We start from the raw sequence: 23,781 nt of genomic DNA, 5'->3' as shown, positions 1-23,781 counted from the left end.
GTTTAAAACCACGTCTTTTATTAAAGAGAAGAACTGAGCTCAGGGAGCCTGAACTTTCAGGTACTGACTGTACTTGCTGTGCACTTCCACAGGTACTGGTGGTGCCATCCCCTATGCCGGCTATGGTAAGGATCATTTTTTAATCTATGAGGTAGGTTAGGCCAAGGTTGTTGGACACCATAATGGAAGTTTCTCCTTCTCCCAGTTCCATATGGTGGTGTTCCACAACCAGGGGCTGGCACTGGAGTCCTGCCAGGAGCCAAGCCGCTTAAAGCGCCAGGTAGAACCCCACTAACCTGTTCTTCATATTAGAACACTGAGTGATGGGTGACAACATGTACAGGAACCTCTGTGGTTTATAAGAGAGGACAGAGAAGGGTTTAGGAAACGTGCACAAAGCTTTTAGTTTTGGGAAATTCTGGAATGAAATAAATGTCCTATGTTTTCCATCAGGTGTAGCAGGACTTGGTTCCGTTGCTGGAGGAGGAAGTAAGACACCCTTACATTGCACAGCAATCACACAGTAACAACAATAAAACAATATGTATGTATATATATATATATATCTTTTCAAACATAAAATGTAGCTCACACATATTCGTACTTTTCTTCATAATCACCTTAATCACTCCTCAGACATAACCAAACGAGCCAATACCACGACTGAATACACATATTAAACATTATTAGATGTTATTTAAAAGTGACTAACCTCACCTGTCTCCACACATCACACTAAATTTGGCCACTTGTTATCTACAGTATAAAATATACAAACAATATTATTTTAGAAATAATATTAAGATTGGAAAATGGCAAATCACAAAAGTAAATTAGTGTAATGATACAATTATTATTTTTTCTTTTTTTGTTATATGATTTAATCATATAATGCATCTAATCAGATTTTAAGCAGGGGGTGTGTGTGACTGTCCCACAGTTTGTGTGTAAGTCATTGTCCAGCTTATTACTGTGATAAAAATACATGGTGAACAGAAGGGAAGCCTGTTATTCTATTCTGTAATTCTATTGATTTCCTGTCCGCTTATAAGCCTGCAGGCTAGCAAATCCAACAAGAAGGGCCTTATTATATTAATAATACTGACCTGGGGCCAACATATTCATTTTTTGAATTATTTGTGTTAGGGGACTATATGTATCTGTCCTGAGTGGAATCTGAAGGATTAGCATTAACGTAGGGACTATAGATAAGTTACACCTGGAAGATGAGGAAGAGGAAGCAGGATCTCTGTGCTGGAAATGTAGTACAGCCTGCGTTTATGCAAAGTGTAAACAATACCTTCTCCAGCTACTGCCAGAGAGACCATGGCGTGTGTCTCAGATATTTTGGAAGCATCAGAAGATCTTTCCAGCAATTTGAATATCGTAACACAATGTGACCGTTATCGAGGAAATGCTATCCGCTCTGGCTTCCTGTACAGGAACAGCTTTGGGTGGACAGAGTTCAGGCGTATCCGCAGCAGTTCTCTGACCACAGGATCATTATTTCCTTGCTAGAGCCGCATGCCTCTGACACACAGGTCACAAGATCTGACCAAGGTCTAAGCCACTACCACCACTGATCCGTCTACAGTTGGCTGTGGCCATTGCTTACCTTTGCCTTAGAGAGCTGGATAGACGTGATTATACTGTTCTAGGAGTAAACGGTCACCACAGATGGAACACTATAATGTCCAAAAGCACATCACCAGTACATCTACTGTTTCTTCAGAAATAAGGATATTAATAGTCAGTGTGTTCTTCTTTGCTGCACCAACCACTTCTGGCTTTTTAGAACATTGCTATGAGGATTTGATTACATTTAGCCACGAGAGCATTAGTGAGGTCAGTTTCTGGACCACTCCAACTCATCAGTAAGGTTCGGATGGAGCTCCATCACTCCAAAAAGCACACTAACACTGCCTGGGAAGACTTTATCTGACCCTTATAGCTGACACTTGGGCATAGCCTCTTGTGCATCTTACACTCTTTGGCCAGAAGTTTTGGGACATCTGTTTGTCCATTGTTTCTTCATTTGTGCATGTGCATTGGCACATCTATGTCTGCAGTGGATGCAACTTAAAGTAGCTGAATGCATTTATTAGAAGGGATGTCCACAAATATTTGGACATATAGTGTGTGTTAATGATGTTTTTCATGTGACTTTGAATTTGTCTGACTGTTTGATGGTTTTCTTTCAGTTGTGAGGTATCCTACAGATTTCGGCACTGGAGCTGGTGGTAAAGCACCCAAACCAGGTACAGCTACAGCTACAGCCAATCATTATATGAGCCAGAAATGAAAGAGCTACACGTTATGTACCAACCTCACAAAATCCGTGCATGGAGATCCCATGAACCCATTCCATTGTGATTCACACACTGGACAGATCCGGCCATGCTGGACAGATCCGGTCAAAGCTTGATGTCGGCCGTTAACCAAAGTTGAGAGAGAGGAAATGCCAGGATATTTACTCCCCATGGAAGGGCTTTACTGTTAGAAGCTTAATTTGTAACGGCCTTTGCTAAAAAAAGCGTCAGTTTTGTACACACTGAGATCCCCCAGAGACTTGGAGTGGAGATGAAGGATTAGGAGTTTGGAAGCTTAACCAAATTACAGAGCCTTATTCTCCAACATCCTCCTAGGAATGTTCTTAAATGAGTTGTTGAGAAGGAGCAGAGGGTCTAGGTCAGATTCCTGTTCACAGCTCTGATCTGATAATGATGATCCCACTGTTCTCCTACACTCAACACATCCCTAATAGAAACACTGGAGAATGAGGGAATCTTTGTCAAAATTGAGTGAGTGAGTGAGTGTGTGAGTGGGCTTTAAGAGGATTTATTTCTTAGTAATGGTTGGTGAATGAGGTCTGTTGTTTTTTTAAGCATATCCCAGTGTCATAACGTGATTGTCTGTGTGGTCTTAAACTTTCAACAGGCTACGGCTCTTTGGGCACTGGATATCAACCAGGTGAGAGGAGCTGCAGCTTTACACTACTGCATAGAAATATTCACATGGGGATCCAGGGGGATCCAGGGGGATGTGTTAGTTAGCTCCAGTGATACAAACCCAGAGATGGTTGGTATTTATCGTTGTAGCCACCAGAATCATCCTTTTAATGGTGTTAAACTCAAGGTTAGTTTGTCCAGGAAAGACGTCTTCATACAAGCAAGAAGAAGGAATATTTACTCTCTTTCAAATCCAGACGTCCCAGATAGCACACGTCCTGCACTCTGTGATTTCAGAGGGGAGCAGAATGACAACATGCTTTTCCGATCATTCCATGGATATCATCAGTGCTTAGTGAACACGGACCTGCCACACATTTCCTTCTAAAGAGTGTAATTAGTCTTGTTTAATTGAACTGGGAGCACTGAAAAGCACTGTACTCATTACGGGAATAACTTATTTAATTTAATATTCAGATAAATATTTTGTATTGTAAAAATATCTTTAAATGTCATATGATATTTTTATCATCACTCAGCCCTAATTTCAGTTCCTTAATAATACAACTTTTCAGTAGAGGAGTTTCTGCCTCCAGTCTTTGACTTAGCCCAGTAGAAAACTCACAGTGAAAAATGAAGAACTGGAGCTCCTCAGAAACCCTCTTGCCTAATACTCAGTGACTTCTCTGACAAACCTGCTGCAGGGATCAACAGTAAAGCTGCCCCAGTCTGAGAAACAGATCTTGAGGTGAATTGTCGCACTGTGCTCTCAGTCAAATATTTTGCGGAACAGAACCTGGCTGTGTTTGGTGTAATTCATCATAGAGCCCTCCGACTGGTTCATCCGACCGAGGACACACAGCTCTCAATCTTTAAGCATATTTCAAGTCCATACATGCTGCACGGGGGACCGAGCCAAGTGAGCGCTCGCAGAGTGAGGAAACCTTGTTTAGCAGAAGTTGATCTATGAATCTTTCCTTCTGACAGCTGGTGTGGCTCCAGGAGGCTATGGGTTCCCACAGGCTTATCCAGGTAAGACGATCAACAGTATTTTATTGATTTCATTTGTTTGGGTGACTCAGTGTCTGTTTAGGGGTGCGGTGATGCACAGTTGTCACTGTCATTGTTTTTGTTTAAGATTTCTTTAAGATTTTAATATATAGCTTTTATTTAAAATACAAATGCAACATATGACCACAGTTTCCGGTGAAAACAAAATTAACACAAACAAACATTTTTTCAATATAAATTCATTTAAATTTTAGAGATGAGAATCTATTCATATTCAATCTGTTGTGATGCAAATTTTTCATATCTGTAGAATTCTGTTCAACTTATTTCTGTTTTTTTTTAGAATCAGATACACATCATAACCAAAATTCATCTATGAAATATCAATGAAATTTTAATTTTTACTAGTCCCAAGCCAGTGTATAGAGGCAGGTCTGAGTACTATAGCAGTTCTAGCCTAAATGTAGATTTTAAAGCTCTTGCCAGACGTTCAGGAAACTCCTCCTCTAGCCTGTATGTTGTGGTTTTACAGGTTTGTGTAATATTTTAACTTAAAGCCTTAATTCTGGACATTTATGGATTAGCCTGATAGCCTGTTCACGGAGCTGGACCCGGTTGCCTAAAAGGATCTTGGTGTTAAAATCATTAAAAACCCTATGTACAGTGTTAATAATAACTCTCTCTCTTAGTGTTTTTATTAGAACAGTGGAAGCAATTCCAGGTAATGTCAGTGTGTTTATCACACATTTCTAGGCTGTATTTAATTCACAGTGAGTATTATTACCCCGTAGTGGTAGTAGTTCCTTTCTGATTACGTACTCATTACTAGCTTTCTAGTAATGAGTCCTGGATAGAGGGTACTCTTTGTCGAACTGGAGGTCAGCTACACAATATCCATTTCTGTTGTTCAGAGTGTTTTCAGATTTAATTTTGCGACCCCAGAGGATGTAAAGGATGTGACTGTGCTCCATAGATCAATGACAACACAGCACACGAAATGAGAACAGAGCCATTTTTCATAGAGACAGATAAGAGGGTGGTTCTACAGCCTGGATCACGGCAGTGAGCTCCTCTAGTCCAGGTTCATGTTAACCCTTAGACATTAAAATAAAACACTTTTAGTAAATATGAACCCCTAAAACAAGTAAAATAAGTTAATCAGTCTTATAATATTACCACAATAATCTCTAATATCATACATTTATAAATATCAGATATTTAGACTACAGAGGATTTCACTGGCACAAGATATCATTTTGTAGTGTAAGACTAATTTTATATTGATTTAGCCAATCATGATTTGCGTGATGAATGTACATATGCTTTTTTGAATAGTAAATTAAAATAGTACACAGAAATCTTTAGTTCCACACACTGCTCCATTACAGTGTGACCAACCTGGACAAGCACATGCCCAGACAAAGTCCTGCCAATGAGACGTTAGAAGAGTCATGGTGATGTTCTTTAATATCCATTAAAATAATGCGTAAACTTTTTTGGTGCGTTTACCCCTGTTCTGGAGTAGGAGTTGGACTAAAGCCTTTGTGCAGGATGGCAGGTAATACCAGCAGAAAGCCTCACATCAGCTCTGTTCTGCACCTCATAAAGAGAGAAGGAAACTGAGTCTACAAAACACAAGAGCGTTACAGGCACTGCCATCCGAAGCTGGGATGATTGCAATACTTATAGTTCATAATTTTTACAACAGGTGTCTCCAGTCCTGAAGCTATATTACCTATATTGTAGTCTGTATTGTGTATATTACGAGCCCTGTAACACAGCTCCCTGTGATACTGAGGAACTGTAGTTTTTATATTCATATTTTACAGTCATTTGTGGACATCATAGATTCTTCTCTTTCTCTCTTTATTCTGGATGTTGGGCTTTTTAGTCACTTTTATCGTTTTAGTAACTCATGAGCACAACCAACCAGTCTAAAGCCAGCAATAGAGCCATGATACGAAACATCATGGGCATGCAGAAGATCCTGCTGCTGCTTAACTGCCAACAAGCAAACAAACATAATAATAATAATGAAAAAGATGTCCCATTTATCTCTAAAATGTACATTTTCTGCATTATCAGAATCTGTAAGCTGTTCATTTTTGTGGTTCCGCCACACACAAAAGCATGTGCATTGTACTCAGTGGGACAGCTTTTTTGTTTTTATCTACATATGCTTTTAATTTTCTATTACTCATCCTCAGCGTTATCACACAAGCACTGACCTGAAGCCACTGATCATCATCATGGGAACTGATGGGAGCATGTGACTGACTCTATGAATAACTGGATTGTGTGGGACTTTGTTGGGCTTTGCTGTTTGCTATGTAAAGTCATATCAGGCCCCGGTGCAAATATCATGCAAAGTGTATTTGTGCGGTGACCAGTGTCAGTGTCAGGCTTGGCTCATGTCGATGTGAAAACTCACGCCAGGAGAATAAGATATACCGATCAGCCAGAACATGAGTACTAATGTTGACTCGGCCCCCTACTGTGTTGCCAAAACAGCTCTGACCATTCGAAGCTTGGACTCCACAAGACCTCTGAAGGGGTGCTGCTGTGGTCTCTGGCACCATGACTAACATTAGCAGCAGATCCTTTAAGTCCTGCAAGTTGTGAGGTGGGACCTTCATGAGCATGAGTGTGACCCTGTGATATCTGAGGAGTTTAAGGACACACACAGATCACATGATATAAAGATGTAACTAATGCATTATTCTGCATATGATTCCAGTTGGTTTCCGTTGGTTAATCATCTTAAAAGCTCACTTTCTAATGTTCTCAGCTGTTTCCACATCAGAGCAGATGCTTTGAGATCTTTAAACAAAATGTAACCTCAGATAAAAAGTACCTAACTAAACCCAAAACACCATTTTATCCATCATACAAATCAGCCTCATGAAAAGGTCTCTAGATTCTCTAGCCAAAAGTCAGTGTTTATGACTTCACAGTAAAAGCTGGGTAGCAGCAGGGCATTCCTGGGAGAGCAGCATGGCAGAAAACCTAAAGAACCATCAGTGTTCATCTCATGTTTGCAGAAAAGCACCTGGACAATCCTTCAGCCTTTGGGATGATGGCCATAGACAGACCAAATTTAGAGTCTTTATATCTGCCTTAAAGCAAATAAGTGTGCTTCACTGAGGGAACACCATACCAGCATTCAAACATGGTGGTGGTAGTGTGATGGTATGGGGGGTGTTTTGCTGCCTCAGTAGATTTGGGCCTAGTCAGTCCTGACCTGAACTCCTGCCAAAAGTTTTCCTGCATGAAAGAATGGGCTTAAATGTCTCTGCTACATTGTGATAGACTAGAATGAGATTATAGGAAATATGTGTGCTGCAGTTGGATTTGCAGTTGAACTTTTTTGGACAGTTTTAGAGACTATCAGACTCCATAATTCACATTTCAGAATAAAGATGAACTTGGAGAGTGGAATTCTGCTTTGGCTTCAGTTCAGTTGGCTATGGCTAGATTCCTCCTGACATGATCTGATTTTGCTAATGTTTCTGCATTATTAAGTAGTATTTTTATTAATTATGCTTTTCTTGGTGTTTCAGGAGGATATGGAGCAGGGTTGACGCCCCAGCAAGGTACATCCTCTTATTCAGTAAACTCACAACACTGTCATGAGCGCAACTCACCAGCGTCCACACGCTGCCGGCTGCATTGTTAGCTCAGGATTTTAATGATATTGCATGCTTGCCAAAGCCAGGTACTTTTAGAACTTGGCCAGAGGGGGAAGCATCCTGGCAGATGGTCTGACTAATCATCCAGCAGTTTCTCCAGCTCTGTCCTACAGTAGTTTTTTATTAAAACTGAATAAAATGCAAGAGGCCTGAATGAAATCTGTGTTCACATGTAACAGACGACCGTGTCCTAACTCTCCTCTCCTCTTCTTTCAGCTAAAGCAGCCAAATATGGAGCACTGCAGGGATTCCTGGGTGGAGGCTACAGAGGTACGACTCTGGATCAGAACGTTATCCTGCGTCCGTCCGGTCACTAAGCCCACAGTGTCTTTGAGAAGTCATTGCTGTCTGCACAGATGACTTTTGTTCTAGTGTCTGAATCACAGATTGAACTAATCCCTACTGCCGTGTAATCACCGCCCGCTCTTCTGCTGTCCCTCTTTAGCACTAGATTGATTCTGCAGTCAGTTCAGTTGAGTTCAGCACATGTTGTTCTCAGACACTGAGCGGCAGACTTACAGTCCTCTCATCCTTCAGATCTGAAATCCCATTTACAATAACATTACAATACAAGTGCCTAAAAGTTCTTTTTTGAGGGTAATAAGGAACTGATGCATTAGTAATGTGTAATACTTCATGTGTTTTAAGTGAAGTGAGTGGGCTGTCAGACCCAGTACATTTACCCTGATGTGGATACCACTGAATCCTCTGAACTACGAGCTCATGGCTGAATTCTGCTGAATGAATTCTAGCATTATAAGACTCACAGCCTAATGAATGAATAGATAAAGGAAAAGGATGAAGCAAGAGATTTGTTAATGACCTCTGTTGATGATTTCTCCAGAATGCAGTGAGATTTCAGAGGACAGATTGTATTGGGTTTGAGGGCAGAGGCAGATTTTGGAAATCCCGGCTGAAGAGAGTTGTGCCGTGTTGTCGTATCTCTCATCGATTCCTTGGCTGGTAGTAACTGTAGTGTTGATTTACAGGTGGAGCGGGATGCCAGGGCAAATACTGCGGCAGGAGAAGAAAATGAGCGACCTCTTGAGACGTGAAGTGACCTCAAGAAACAATGGTGCTACTGCATGATCGAGAATGTACATTTGAAAAATCCCATCATGTACAAATATGTTTTATATCTACAGAAAATATTTTTTGAACAAATCCAAAAAGAAAGCCCAGAGAGAGAAACACGAGTGCTGAAGTGTGACGAAGACCGAAACTGCAGCTGTTCGTGTGATTCAACATGTTTTTTTTTGTTTATTTGTTTTTATTTTTATTTCGTTTATTCTGTAGATTTGGTCACCAAATGGGCAAACTGGCAAATAGACAGGTTAATCATCTGAGATTATTGTACAATTGTTAGATGTAGGGCACCTATTTTTAATTTCCTCAAGATATTGATAAGGTCTAAAGCCATGGTGCTTCCCTCCGGGACGTGATGGTGGAGTCAGCAGACCAACGTGTCACAGATGTGGTTTGTTATCTAGTCTCTCTTTATTGGAGGTGATGTGGTCTTTATTGTCTAAATTAAAAATAGGATCAGTTACTGTGCACCTCTGCGGATACCCAGTCTGCTCCAACACATGCAGTGAAGGTTCAGTGGGGCTATGGAGTTGTGCTCCAAGAGGCCTGTCACACTGCTGATAAACCGGCCTTTTAGACCGCCGGATCTGGCTTTTTATTGGCTTTTATTGGGGAATTGATGCTGTTGAAGTTGAAAGGGAAGCACTGTATTACTCTCTCTTATTAATCCGTCATCTGGTCAGCTGATGCTGATGTGTTTCTGGTTTTCTAGGTCAAAGTAATTTCTCATCCTTTACAGAGATGTCTGCACTTTCCAAACCATAATTTTACCAAATAATTGTTTTTAGGTTAATTTAACATGTTCAAACATAAATACGTCATGTACAAAAGTAATGGCACATTATTCAATAAGTTAAATTTTAGTAAATTCAGATTATAAATAGGGACGTGCTCTAAAATGTGATTATTTGTTCACTTACTTTCACTTAGAAAATGAATCAAACTGTGTTGTTTGATCGGAGGCTCTTATGTTTCCATAAGACTGTACATAAAACAAATGTACGTTTTAATTCTTGTATAATTTGTGCCGTTCTCACAGAGACTGCACAAGTGATGCGAGGACCACAACCCTTATTAAATCAGACTACACTACAGTGTTACAGTAACAGTGTGAAGCAGTTACTTTACTGTAATGCATTACATTGTACTGCGTTCCCCGAAACTGTGCATCAATGCTCCCAGGTCAGAATATTTGCATACCACATATTACAAAAGCCCATTTATGAGAGTTATTCAAATGGCCTGGTGACATCTTGACAGTGGCCCCACTGCCTCACCACCTTCATTCCTGCTGATGTTGTTAAGTATGACGAGCTGCTGTGCTCTGATTATGCTGACCATGTGCAAAAGTGAATGAACGAGATGATGGTATCCCAGATACAAGGTGCTGTTCTTTAGTTTCTATATCAGTCAAATTTGTCCTCTGCTTTTACATTATGTGAGGTTAAACTCAGAGTAACAGTGCTGACTCGTACAATTGGCTAATTTTGAACCTGAGAAAGAAAGAAATGAATAAATAATAAATTGTTCCCTAAAGTCGGGGACTAGGTGCTTCTGTTACTCCGTCCAAACCGTTGCTTTTACCCTTTGAATGAGCTATTATATATCATATGCATACAGTACGATGCATCATTTAACAACAGGTTCATTAGCTTTGTTGTTGTTCTGTTTGCACCATTCGAACTTGACTTTTTTTTGACATTATTACCATGTCTGTACACATATGACAATAACTAAGTAATGTTTCTTTTGATTTTGCTTTCAGTAGCTTACGCATTTTAGTCACTGTGGAGATTTGTAATACTGTATACGATTTTTTTAAGATGTGAGCTGTGTTTCATTGAATAAGAGAGCTTGCCTGTTTGTATTTGTGTGTGTGTGTGTGTGTGTGTGTGTGTGTGTGTGTGTGTGTGTGTGTGTGTGTGTGTGTGTTACCCCTTAAGTGTGCTGGTGTTTTTGAATGAGTGTATTTTATCTAATTGACCGAGCTTCTCTTAGTAAGCCTCACTAGCCTTTGTATTATCTATCAAATATTCCAACCTGTCCTCAGTAAGTCCGTCACTTCCACCACGTCGGTAAACTGTACTGTTTCCAGTTCATCTGAAAACGACACTAACTGAGCTCTGTCCAACCTGGTGCTGTATTTGAACTGCTTGTGAGCCCGACCAGGTCTTACAATGTTGGTTGTGCCGTGGGATTTCCATCGTATTTAATAGTAGGGGTGGGAGTACTGCACTTTTTCCACGGCGCACATTTGACTTGTTTCCCCGGAGAAACCCGGCTTTTAAACTGCTTCAGTGAAAAACCAAATAAAACAGTTCTAAAAAGAAACTCGCACGTCTCTACCTGCCTTCTTGCATCTCTAAGGGCCAGATTCCCAGACACAGATTAACCCCAAACCTATATGGGCAAAAGGCACACCTACTCATTCACAAGGCTATTAAAAAGAGCTGATCCTGCTTCTGTTGGAGTAACTGTCTCTACTGTCCAGAGAAGAAGACTTTCTGGAGGAGGAGCATTGCTGTGACGAGTGTTCATAAGGTCAGGATGTTGGATAATGATCACCACCCCACCCCACCTCATCATCCCCAACTCCCCAACTGGCATTATTAGGCAGCATGGAGCCAATAGGGTCATGATGTGTATCTGCTCCAGAGAGTCCTATTCTATTAGCAGTACTTCTTCTCTACAGGGACTAGACAAGCTGTGTGTGTGCGTGCATTTGGACACAGGCTCTAGATTGCTTTAATGGTGATACAGCCAACTCAGCATTAAAATTTAGGCCAAGAATTTGCTTAATCCTTCTCCCGGAAACTGGGGCTTAAAGTATGTTAGGGTGAATTCAGGTACAGGGGACCGTATTAACATTAAAGCCATCAATGTCAGCATACTGTTACAGAATGTAAATATTCCCCGTGGCTTTCAGCCCGCTTAATTTAACCCCTCATCACCAGCTGAGAACAGATTTCCCTCGCTGGAATGTGAAATACAAGAAGGGCTATTCAAAGCCAGGTAGAGAAGGAAAAGTCTAATAATCGCTCCTGTTTACATACACTCACCACGGACACGAGCATTGGGACTTTAGGAAGGACCGTCCAATAGCTTACTGCTAGCTGCTGTATCCGTTATCTGTGCAGGTTTCAAACGTCTAGCTGATGGTCTGAGGTTCTGCTGAAGGACTCTGAGGTCTGAGTCCTCCACCTTCATTATTCCACCAGCAGAACAGCCCCAAAGTATGATGCTACCACCACCATGTTTAACAGCTGGTACAGTGTTATTGGGGTTAAATGCCTCATCAAGTCAAACAACTCAATCTTTCTCTGACCATAAAAACTTTTTTCTTGAAGGTTTTTTTTTTTTGTCTTTTTGGTCAGATTCTGTTCTACATGACATATATAATAATATATAAATGTTATATATTATATGAATATATTAAATATTATTACAGTGTTAAAACTATGCTTTACTTTGGGGGTTCTGTAAATCAGACCATCAGAGCAGAGCTTATAGTTTTTCTGTCTTTCCCAAGCCGTTCACGCTGAGCTGAAGTAACAGGGTGGTAAATCAGCTTAGTAAACGACATCTGAGCATTTTTATTAAATGTTTCCTGCTTATACTTCAAACTACAGCGCAGACACTCAGCGCATCCTCTCTACCCCACCTGTTAAAGGCCCGCTGCTTGATGCGGGTTCCTGACTTTATGCGGGTTTCCGGTCTCACCTCCGGGATGCTGTTCGGTTGGCCAACTCCCAGCTCGCGCCTGCCTGCGCCGTTTGTTTTCCCACCCATATTGGAACAAAGCCCCGCCTCCTGCACTAGGATTGGACGAAACGGCTCACTGCTGGTCACGCCTTGTGCAGGAGGCTGGATACAAGTAGCCAATGAGGGAAGAGGGAGGCTTCTGAGTGTGAACTACCAGCCAATCGAAACGCGAGACGCGCGGTCCTGCGAACCCCCGCCGCGGAGGCAGGGCCAGCCGGAATACGGGCGGGGACAGAAGGGCGCCTCCCGCCTCTCCCGCCTCTCCCCGCTGCTCCGCTGCTCCGCTGCTCCGCGGCAGAGTCGGCCCTGTCCTCTCCGGGAAGCGCAGCGTGTCTCCGGCGGTCGCTCTCTTCAGGAGAGCCGGGGCAGCGGTACGGACGGGAAGCGCGCGCGGTCTCCTCGCAGTGTCTGCACGCTAGGCTCTCTGCAGAGCTCCGGGCGGAGGGTGAATGAGGTTGATGCTGCTTTGCTGCACCTGGAAGGACGAACGCATGGGAGAGGACGAAGGTTGGTGGTCAGGGCTTGTTTTTAGGGGCTTGTTGAGTTACTGCTGCAGCCCGCTCGAGCCGAGCTGCTAGAGGTCGTGAGGGATGCTCGCTGCAGGGCGGGACTGTTGGAGGGGGGTGGGTTGTGAACCTGACGCTCCTCAAGGTTATTGTTGGGGGGGGGGGTTTGTGGACAGTAGTTATTTTAGGGGTGGTGTTTAAAAAAAATAAATAAATAAATAAAAAAAAGAAGATGCAGCCCACCTTCATGTCATACGGGAGGGGTCCACCTAAACCTCCAGTGCAGTGCGTGGTCCTCCTCCTGTAGAAAGGCATCAGGTCCAGAATTCACACCTGGATTAGTCAGTCTCTCTCTCTCAGCCTCCTCACTGCGGGGTTAGTTAAGCAGGTGTGTCAGTAGTCTGGTCTACTACGCCTTAGTGGCGTACGGCGGTGCTACACAGACAGTTTTAATGCTGTCGAAGTGTCCCGACTCTACCTGAACTTCTAAACCAGCTTCAAGAAAAAAAGCTAAAGAAATGACCACTATCTTGACCCTGAACCCTGTGGGGAAAACAGCTGCTTAACCAGTATAGGGCATGAGTGTGTTTGAGTTTGATGGTTCAGCTGGTCTACAAGCATGATCAACCTGGCCAAGCTAGTCAACTAGTATGACCAAGCTTAATCAATCAATCTGATTGACCAGCAGGTTGGTTGATCAGCAAGACCAAAATCTAATGGATCATACTCTATGCTGGTCAAGAGCTGGTTAATCTTCTTCCCACCTTCTGACCAGATTTTCAAATCTCCTTAACCATCAAAGACTAGCTTAGACCATCTGAAAGCAGATCCAGCTGAAGTCAGTCAGCATCAGTTCTGTGTCCATTTCATTCGAAACCATTTTCAATCAATCAGAGAACCCCAGACAAGCTACACAACCAGTATCAGCAGCACTGACCCACTTAGCTCTTGACCAGTATCCGGTATGTTTTTGTTTGGGTTTGATGGTTTAGCTCGTCTACAAGCATGATCAATTTGGCCAAGGCAGACAACAGTTGGGGCAGTGGTGGCTCAGCGGTTAGAGCGCCGGGATATCGATAACAGGGTTGTGGGTTCGATTCCTGGGCCCTTTACCCTCTCTGCTCCCCGGGTGCTGGAGTTGGCTGCCCACCGCTCTGGGTGTGTGTGTGTACTCACTGCCCCTAGTTCACTAGTGTGTGTGTTCACTACCAGATGGGTTAAATGCAGAGGACACATTTCGCTGTACAGTGACAAATACGTGCACCTTTTAACTAGTTTGACCAAGCCGGTTGACCAGCATCACCAAAATCCAATGAACCACTCAACATACTGGTGAAGAGCTGGTTAACCTGCTAGCTTACCAGTATAGGTGTGTTTTCGCCCTGGTAACCAGCTTGTCAACCAAATTGACCATCACAGACTGGCTTAGACCATCTGAAACCAGCTGCCAGCAAGAGCCGGTCTTGAGTTGGATTTTTCAGCAGGGAAACCAAAATGAACTATATGGTCACTGTCACACAAAAACCTTGTATCTCTGAAACAGGAGCTTTACAAATCGTCATAACTTTAATGGAAGTCAGTGTAAACAAACACACACACAAAATATGAATGTATTTTGAAGAGTTTCTATTTGTCTATCAATCATGAAATTCTGAAAAATGTGAAACATGATAAAGATTTGTTGTGCGACAGCAACGGTGTGTGTGTGTGTGTGTGTGTGTGTGTGTGTGTGTGTGTGTGTGTGTGTGTATAATCTCTGCTGCTGAATCAGGAATCTGCTGTGCTGTGACGCTCAGCATTGTGAACACTACTGATGAGCTTTTCAGTGAGAGAAGCTCCTGTTCCTCTATAGAATTTCAAAAAGTGCATTAAAAAGATGTTTTTATAGTCCGGCTCATCAGAAGTGCGTCCTTCATGATATTAGTTCTCCATATACTTCTCCAGTTTCATATTTTAATATAAAGTAACAAAACTATGCTATTAAATGAATTTATGAAAGCTCACCTGGTTCCAACATCATAGAGCTGTATTGACCGGTGTTCCCATCATTTTGCAAGACTAACAGCTGTACTGCGAGTCCCTGCTTGTGTATGAATATTACTTGTCTACTTTATGTATAAATAATTAAGCTAAAACCATTATGTATTAGATGTATTAGATTGTGTCTCGTCTCGTCTTCATCCAGTGTGTTCTGATCCGGACGCTGGTTCCTACTTTTAGAATCTTCAGCAGAGTAAACCAGAACCTCATCATCATTAACATGGATCTGAGGAGAGGAGAAATGCAGGGTTTGTGGTCTGCTCATGGTATCAGACTAGTGGACATGTGCTCAGGTGACACATAGGCATCCTCCAGCCTGGTTCCTCACACATGGTGCTCATGTGAGGATGAGTGTGTCGCAGTGGCTCAGAAGTGCTGGGTGAGAGTGTTGCCTATGACCCTGAGAGAGAGGTGGCTCAAGATCTCCTTAAATACCATACCAAATTTAGCTTGACTAAATCACACATGTACACTATATGTCCAAATGTTTGTGGACACCCTTTCTAGTGAACGCATTCAGCTATTTTAAGCTGCACTCATTGCGAATGCACACACCCAGCTTGTCTAATGCCTTTAGAGAAGTACTGCCAATAGAATAGGACTCTCTGGAGCAGATCAACATCATGGAGCTTATTGGCACCATGCTGCCTAATGCCAGGCGTGGGCTAGAGGGGTATAAGTCTATATGTATATACAGTTGTGTGTGTGTGTGTTTATATATGTATATACAGTTAGTGTTTATCTGTATGTACAGTTATAGTGTGTTTATCTATGTATAGTCAGTGGTGGTTGGTTACAGCCTCTGTTTATGCGTGGCTCAGGGTTCTAGAACGGTACCCATTGGAAAAAGGATGCTGATGGTGTTCGCAGTAGTTCAGCAGGGCCGTCAGCAGGGCCGTCAGCAGGGCCATCAGCACTACCTGTCCTGAAACCCACTTCTCTGTCTGGCGATGATGGACGTTCAGTCTTTGAGGAACAGCAGTCTGTGCTGTCTGTTCTGCTTGCTCAAGTCTCCGGGATAATTGCATTAAAGTGCTAATGCAGTGGAAGTAGTCTGGTTCTCTGCACAAAGTAGAACTAAGATACATCCAAGAACTTTAAGTATTTTAACAATCATGAGGATTAATGACTTCATTATGGAGACTGTACTCTTAGCTTTCCATCGATTACCTTAGCCTTCCGATCCTTTGTTTTGACCACTGTGTTCTAGCAGAGCGCCCTCTGGTGTCCTCTAGTGGCCAGTAACAGGGATTACTGCCAGTCTGCAGTCTGTTTTACAGTGGAACATTTTACAGAGATCTTACTGTAGCTGGTTTTGATGTTTTACTGCTTTTCCTCCCATGCCACTGGGAGTACACTATCAGCATGTTCAGAATTGAGAGGAGACACACTTAGAAAACCAAGTCATCACGTATTCACTGCATTATAAACCAGTTATTACCCACCAGTAAACTAAACTAAATCAGTCAGTCCAGAATGTCAGATTATAGAAACTGACGCTGAAATAGAGATTTTACTGAACTAATTAAATCAGCAGCTCATCTGATCTAAACTGGGTTTCTATAGTGTGTGTTAGCATTAGCATTAGCCTGCACTTGGTTCTGAACGGGTTCTTCAGTGCTGGTTTATAAACAGAGAAAGGCGAGTGAGCGGTTCTCCGGTTCTTCTGCTGGTAAAACAGAGCGTTTCAGTAGGAGTTTTATAAAGGTCAGATATTATGGTCTGTTTTCAGGTTCCACTGTAAAATAGCTCCACACTGCAGAACCTCAACTCCTTTATTTACCTTCTGAGAAAGTCCACACTGCTGCTGCAGCCGGCTGGACTATAGCGTCCGGTAGTGGCACACTGAGGACACCAGGTGGCGCTCTAAACACCACGGTTAAAACTAAGACTCAGAACTGGATTAGGATCAGTCAATATGGACAGTCTATACCTGATTTAATAAAACATGCCTGGATCGGATCTGAACATCCCCATTTTTTTTTTGTTAAATGGGTTTAGAATGTTTGTTTTGTTTAGATATGCAGATCATTCCAGAAGTTTCCCTTTTTATTTTCTTTTATTATGTTAAAATCACGGTTACTGAAGGTAAAGTGACTTGCTGTTCTTTTCTCTCTGACAGCTGGTGGAAGCTTGCCTGTGTGTGCGGGATGCAGGCAGCGCATCTATGATGAGCAGTACCTCCAGGCCCTCAACACTGACTGGCACACAGTTTGCTTCAGGTTGGTTTCTGTTCAGTTTTGGATCATTCTATGATCGATATGATTGACGGGAATTTTCTTTCTTTCCTTAATTAGAGAGACAACCAATTAACCCATTTCCTGCTTCCAACAGCTGACTATTTGTTATGGCGTTACTGTAGTAACTCCTCCATCATCTGAAATCCAAACTCTGCCAGACAATAAAAACCTAACCCCGCTGCCACGGGGACGTTTACTCTGGGCACTTTGTGAAATACCCACACAGACTGATAAGTTAAGCAGTTTTTCACTGGATATTATTTAGAACTTATTTGTTCATCAATGATCATCAAGTCACAATTATTTCAGCCTGGTCTCAAAGGTAAATCTACAAACTCTTATAGGGCCGGAGGATTTAGCCTAGTCCCCTAGTCCCACTCATCATAATGAACTGAGATTCTTAACTGAAAGTAAAATGTAGATCAGGACTAGGCTTAATCCCTGTTTGGGGAACCACCCGATGTGTGTGCTTAGGCTGATGTATTAAATTTTTTTATAATTCTAAACTTGGGTTTCAGTGAAGCGTTCAGTTCAAATAGAAACACTGAGCAGAAAGCTCACTAGGTTTAGCGTTAGCGGAGCCATGTTGATTGGTCAGGGGTGTGCTGATGTAAATCTGACCCACTTTTAGGACCTCCCATTCCACATGGAGAGGAGAGCGGGACTGGTGAAATACAGCAGACGTTCATTAGACTTAATGTAGGGAAGATCTACATAAGACCTACTCTGTACATTTACACTGTGGGGCCCTTTCTTTCTACCTTCTTAGAAAGACAGCTCAGGAGCTTTAACTTATAGATATGAGATTAATGTATGCAAACATTGGTCTGGGGTTATTTGGGGACTTAAGTATTGCATCCTGATACAGGGCTAGGTCTGAGATGTGAATCAGGAGAAAATAAGTAAGAGTCAGTCAAAGTGGGCTAAAGATCAGTGTTCAGGTCTGAGCACTGACATCTTTCCATCATCTTCCTTACAGGAGCTTTCTCAAGCTCTCAGTACACTCAGCTGCAGCTCTTTGTTTGTGCTGACGGATTTCTGGCTTCGGCCTCTTGTTCATTAAGTGAGTGCAAGCTTGATTAGGTAAAGTTAGGAACGTGAAACCTCTCTTTTCTTCTGATGAAGTCTGAGGTCTGAAGTTGGTTGTACTTATTTATCTGTTAATTGCTTCCATGTGTTCTGGTTAAGGATGTTAAGGTTCTCGTGTTGATGATAGGTATTCAGGCGTGTTCAGATGGAAATATGGAGAGAGTTTTCTGGCGTTGGAAGATGTGGAACACTTTTGGGAACGCTACAGCTTTTACTTTGCATTGACCAGAAACTAGCTGACTCCCAGTTCGCATATCTTAGCATCTATTTGCATATTTCTGCATGTTTTATGTAAAGCTATACTTCACTGTTTCCATAGTTCTCCTGTATAAGCATATCACATATATTATCTTTTTACATCTAACATGCTGAAGCGTTCGCTCAGGATGTTCATCATGAGTCTCTTTTTCTGCATTCATCCAGACACTACAAACACCTTGTTGATGAGAGCGGTCATCAGAGAATGGTTAGATGGTTGGAGCTGACAGAAAGGCTACAGTAGCTCAGATACCCACTTCATCAGATACACCTTCATCACACTGGACCGGTGCTGTTCTCTAATCGTACTCCATTTCACTTTGAGGCTTATGGGTAGTCAGAATCAGAAGGAGGAAGGTGGACATTGAACCTGGCTTTACTGTTTTCCCTGGATAGCGCTCCTACCAGACACCACGTGCCGGTCACCCTCTGAATCTGATCACCCTGTTTTACTGAAATATTTAAATGCAGGTTAATGAGCTGTTAGTTGGAGGCAGGCTCGTTAATGATCTGGGGCTTTGTTTACTTGTTTGTTTGCTAAGAGCTTTGTCTTTTAATTACTTTTCTTCCAATAACCCATTACGTTCATGTTTGGTCAGCTGTTCCTGGACTGCTGACAGGTAGAAGAGCCATTGTCTGTTATGCACCTCATGTTTCATCTTTCAGCTGAGAAAGGGGTTAAATGTGTTGACAGTGGACATTATGGCTCATTTGCATCATGTCTGTGTTGGCAGTCATGCTCTGACTTACACGTCTTTGAGTCTTCAGTGTCAGTCGAGTCTCAGTGGCGAGTCTCAGCCTGTGACGGAAATGGATCCCTATTTACAGTTTCGGGCTCTATTGAGTATATTGATTGTGATTTTGAGGGCATTACACTCTCCCACAATGCACTGGTACTTTCTAGTGAACAGTGTAGCTCACTACATGAGCTGAATGTGGACCAGAATCCATTGCAAGTCTCTTTGTTACTAAGCAACAAACAGTGTAATGAAATGAAGCAGGCGATGTTAGCGAGCGATAGTTATGAGCCCCTGGGTGCTCTGAATTTCATTAACAGTAGGTTTAGGTTGCTCAGCAACATCACAGTCAACAATTATTCCATGACGTTTGTGTGTGTTTGGAGTTTTTTTATGATGGCTTTAATCTAGACTCAGCTAAAATAAATGGACAAAAGTATTAGGACACCCGCTCATTCCTTCTGAAATCAAAAGTATTAAAAGAGCTGATCCTGCTTCTGTTGGAGTAACTGTCTCTACTGTCCAGAGAAGAAGACTTTCTACTAGATTTTGGAGGAGCATTGCTGTGAGGATGTGATTGCATCCAGCAATAAGACAAGGGTAAGCAAGGTCAGGATGTTGGATGATGATCACCACCCCACCTCATCATCCTCAGTACTGGATGGAGCTCCTCCACCATCATTCCAGAGAACACAGTTCTTCCACTTCCAGTTCTTTATACCCCTCTAGCCCACGCCTGGCATTAGACAGCATGGAGCCAATAGGTTCATGATGTTGATCTGCTTCAGAGCGTAATAATGCCTCCCTACACAGTGGAGTACAGTAGAGTTAATACTAATGAGGAGTAGGGATCTTTCTTGGTGTTAGTGTGAAAGTTCAGAAAGTAGTTGTGCGTGTTTGTGTGATGGGGAAGTGACTGGGCTGATAATACAGATTGTGGTTCTTACTAATTACAGTCGTTGTGAGAACTTTTGAAATGTGTGTGTGGTGTGAGAACAGGGCAGTGTATTCACAGTTAAAGCGGTGTGTTTACTCCATGCTCGTCTTTCAGCACTATGGAATGTAGACGTTCAGGTGTCAAAGCCACAGTCAGAAACTGCTGAAACAGCGCCACACGGCTTTGAAAACTAGCTCTGACAGAGCGTGAAAAATGCTGCGGTGGGATCTCACTGCGTCCCGAAAAACAGTCCTGCCAGTTTGAGATTTATAACTGCAGACTAAAAGTTCCAGCCAGGAAATAGACTGTAGCCATACAGGATTAATATATTTTAAACATAATTTAACAATATTTTAAAATATTTAAAAATAATTTGATTATTTGAAGAAGGAAACTGCTGTTTTAAGTCAGTAAATAAAAGTGATACAGAATCTTTATTCATTTATTTATTCATTCGTTGTTATTCGTAATTTAAAAATACAAGAATTCAAAGACAAGTTCAAAGAGAAACAGCTACTCTATCCTCTACTTCTGTGAAAACATCAGAGTTGCACACAAAATTAGAGAGACTCAGCACGTATAGAAGATATTAGATATATTAGAAAGCTTTCTTGCTTTCTAATATTAGCATATTAGAAAGCAATCGCTGAGGCTTCCTGTGTCCCAGCTCAGCAGAATGACCACATTATAGACATTGCGTCAGTAGTATTGCTCATATGTCTGTTTATTATTAACTGATGCTGTGATGCAGCTGGAAGCGATGGCAGTCTCAGACACACTGCATTTACATATCAGCCCCAAAGGAGAATAACATTGCCATGCATATTTACATTTTAATTACAGATAAATAAGGTCAGTGTGTCCCACCAGAGACTTGTTTTTGGCAAATTCAGTATCAATTCAGATTTACTGTTAGAAAGCAGAATTTCTAATAGGGCTGCTGTGTGTCTATATTATGGTGTTTTATCATGATACTTTTATCTATTGGCAAAACAAACCAGTTTTCAAGTGATTCAGTGATTGACATTAAATGTGTGTCAATATAAAATGTATATATATAAAAAAGTTCAATATTGATATATTTAAAAAATAATAAAATTGACAATATTCACTAAGGTTTTTATAAACATTATAAAAAAAATGTTTCCATGTAATTGCATTGCATGTAATTCCTCCAAGGGTTGTTAAGAAAACAGAGTTGAGAGAATGTTGAAGAACTGAAATGTAATATTTTTATTATCTACAATGGATTTAGCTGTAGACACTAATCACCCCAACACCACCTGCCTCCTGATTGGGCATCTCGTTTGCTGGATTAATTTGCATAAAATTCAGGCACCACATTTCCCAAATTTAATGCACTATACAGCCTTCCCTTCCTGCAGGAAATAAGCGGGATCTCCACCAGTGTACTGCCATACTGGATCAGTGTGAATGCAGTGGTCCACTGGTTACCCTGCGTGGTCAGAGATCTTTGAGGCTGTGTAACTGAACCAAGTTTTTAGTAATAATAATAAAATATAATGATTCAAATTCTGTCCATTTTAGGATTTTTCAGAAGATATTCAGAAATGCTGACCCCTAGTGTTTGCCTGTTTGAAAGTGGAGTATTTATTAGGTCCATGTGTTGGCCTTCTTCTGTTATAGTGAGCTTTGTCACATTAGTCTTGAGGCTGGACAGGTCCTCTGTGGATAACCTCAGCATGTTGTTGCAGCTTTGCTGTCAGCATGGCTGTTTAATCAGTCTCCAGATGACCTACTGCTGAGAAAGAATGTCCAGCACTTCTGATAAAGCTTGGTCTGCTGAAGGACACTGCACAGGCGCTCTCTTCCTCTACCATAACCCACAGAGGAGCTAAACTGATCTGGCTTTTGTTGACGACTTTCTACTAGATTCTGGAGGAGCATTGCATCAGTGAGGTCAGGATGCCGGATGATTATAAACATCACCTTACCTCATCATCCCCAAAAGTACTGGATGGAGCTCCACCACCACCACCACCATCATTCCAGAGAGCACAGTTCCTCCACTGCTCCACAGCTCAGTGCTGGGGGGCTTTATACCCCTCTAGTCCACACCTGGCATTAGGCAGCATGGAGCCAATAGGGTCATGATGTTGATCTGCTCCAGAGAGTCCTATTCTTATGGCAGTACGTCTTCTCTACAGGGACTAGACAAGCTGTGTGTGTGTGCATTTGCACATCTGTGTCAGCAATGGGTGCAACTCTAAGTAGCTGAACTCATTCATTTGAAGGGATGTTCACAAACTTTTGGACATATAGTGAGAGAATAGGCCCCAGATTGGTCAGTTTTTGTCAACTGCATTTGGTACATAATTGCAGAGCTAACGTGCTAGTTGCTGCACTTCCTTAGTGACCGTGTCATCACTTCCTAGCAACACTGACCTTGCTATTGTATCATTTGTACCAGGAGGGAGCGAGTCAGAGCACAGAAATCTGTGTGTAATGGAACATGTACCACATCTGCTCTGCATGTCCGTGCTGTTACACACACACACACACACACACACACACACACACACACACACACACACACACACACACACACCTCACCAAATGAGGAAGCATAGCTTCCCTTTGTCGTAAGCGGTCCCGACCTCTGTGGGGAAGAGCATCTTCCTGCTGATGGTGTTAATGAAACCGATGCTCTTTCCTCTGCTTGCTTCAGAGCTGTAGATCACCCAGAAATACAGCATAATTATAGAACTCCATCCAAAGCCTTCATGATGAAATAAGAGAGAAAACGTCTTTAAGATAAAACCGCTAAACCACAACGATTCCTGGAAAGACTTCTCTCCTCCTTTTAGTAGATGAGGTTTATACATATATTTAACCTTTGGGTATGTTTAGCTCATTGAGAGCCTCTGTTTCTGTGGTTTGTGTGCCAAAAGGATTTATTTTCTTTACCAAAAATAATTAATTTTTCCAAACAGGATGTTTTTGTGTGCTTTTAGAATTGCTTTCTAATGAAAAACAAAACAGTGACTTCTGAAGAAAGCAGAAATCTTCAGAATGTAAAATTCTAGAGCATTTCTATTGGTCCATTCATCCAGAATTATCTACACAGTGTACAGAACAGCTACAGGGTTCCTACCATGGAGAGATATATGTAACCTGACTGTATTGTGCCTCATCCTGAAATTAGTCCAGTAAAATGTAAACAGGGAACACACACTTTCACATGAGTCTGAATTTTATGTAAAAATTTGTTCAATTCAAATTAAAGAGTAGATCACAGTTCTGAAGAACGCCGTCCTGCTCGCTTCACCAGAGCTCCATAGTGCAGTTAGCAGCGCTCCGAGCCCGGAGTAGCAGCGCTAGAGACGCTGTCCTCCCTGATACAGTCAGTGGAGCAGCACCGTGATCCTGAAGCTGCTGATTTTGAAGGTGGAAATGCTGCTTTAGGCTCGTTTAGGCTGATCATCTACAGATGTAACAGTACAGATGTAACAGTAGG

General features: G+C 42.0%; 1 protein-coding gene and 1 long non-coding RNA gene across 2 annotated transcripts in view; both read left to right on the top strand.

The window, feature by feature from the left end:
- Nucleotides 1-4,317: 4,317 nt before the first annotated feature.
- Nucleotides 4,318-11,065, top strand: LOC140545732 (uncharacterized). Its single transcript, XR_011978283.1, has 3 exons — nucleotides 4,318-7,552; nucleotides 7,865-7,918; nucleotides 8,638-11,065. It is a non-coding gene; the product is annotated as an uncharacterized lncRNA (long non-coding RNA).
- A 1,714-nt stretch (nucleotides 11,066-12,779) lies between these two features.
- Nucleotides 12,780-23,781, top strand: part of limk1a (LIM domain kinase 1a) — a 57,369-nt gene continuing 46,367 nt past the window's right edge. The window contains exons 1-2 of the mRNA XM_072668432.1: nucleotides 12,780-13,003; nucleotides 17,165-17,264. Coding sequence (XP_072524533.1) covers nucleotides 12,946-13,003; nucleotides 17,165-17,264 — 158 coding nt within the window. The 5' untranslated portion in view covers nucleotides 12,780-12,945. The remainder of the gene's footprint in view (nucleotides 13,004-17,164; nucleotides 17,265-23,781) is intronic.

This window comes from Salminus brasiliensis, chromosome 23 (assembly GCF_030463535.1).
Source record: "Salminus brasiliensis chromosome 23, fSalBra1.hap2, whole genome shotgun sequence".
In the NCBI taxonomy this organism is placed as follows: Eukaryota; Metazoa; Chordata; class Actinopteri; order Characiformes; family Bryconidae; genus Salminus; species Salminus brasiliensis.
The sequence above is the reverse complement of the archived record's forward strand: the minus strand, read 5'-3'. Positions and strand labels throughout refer to the sequence as shown.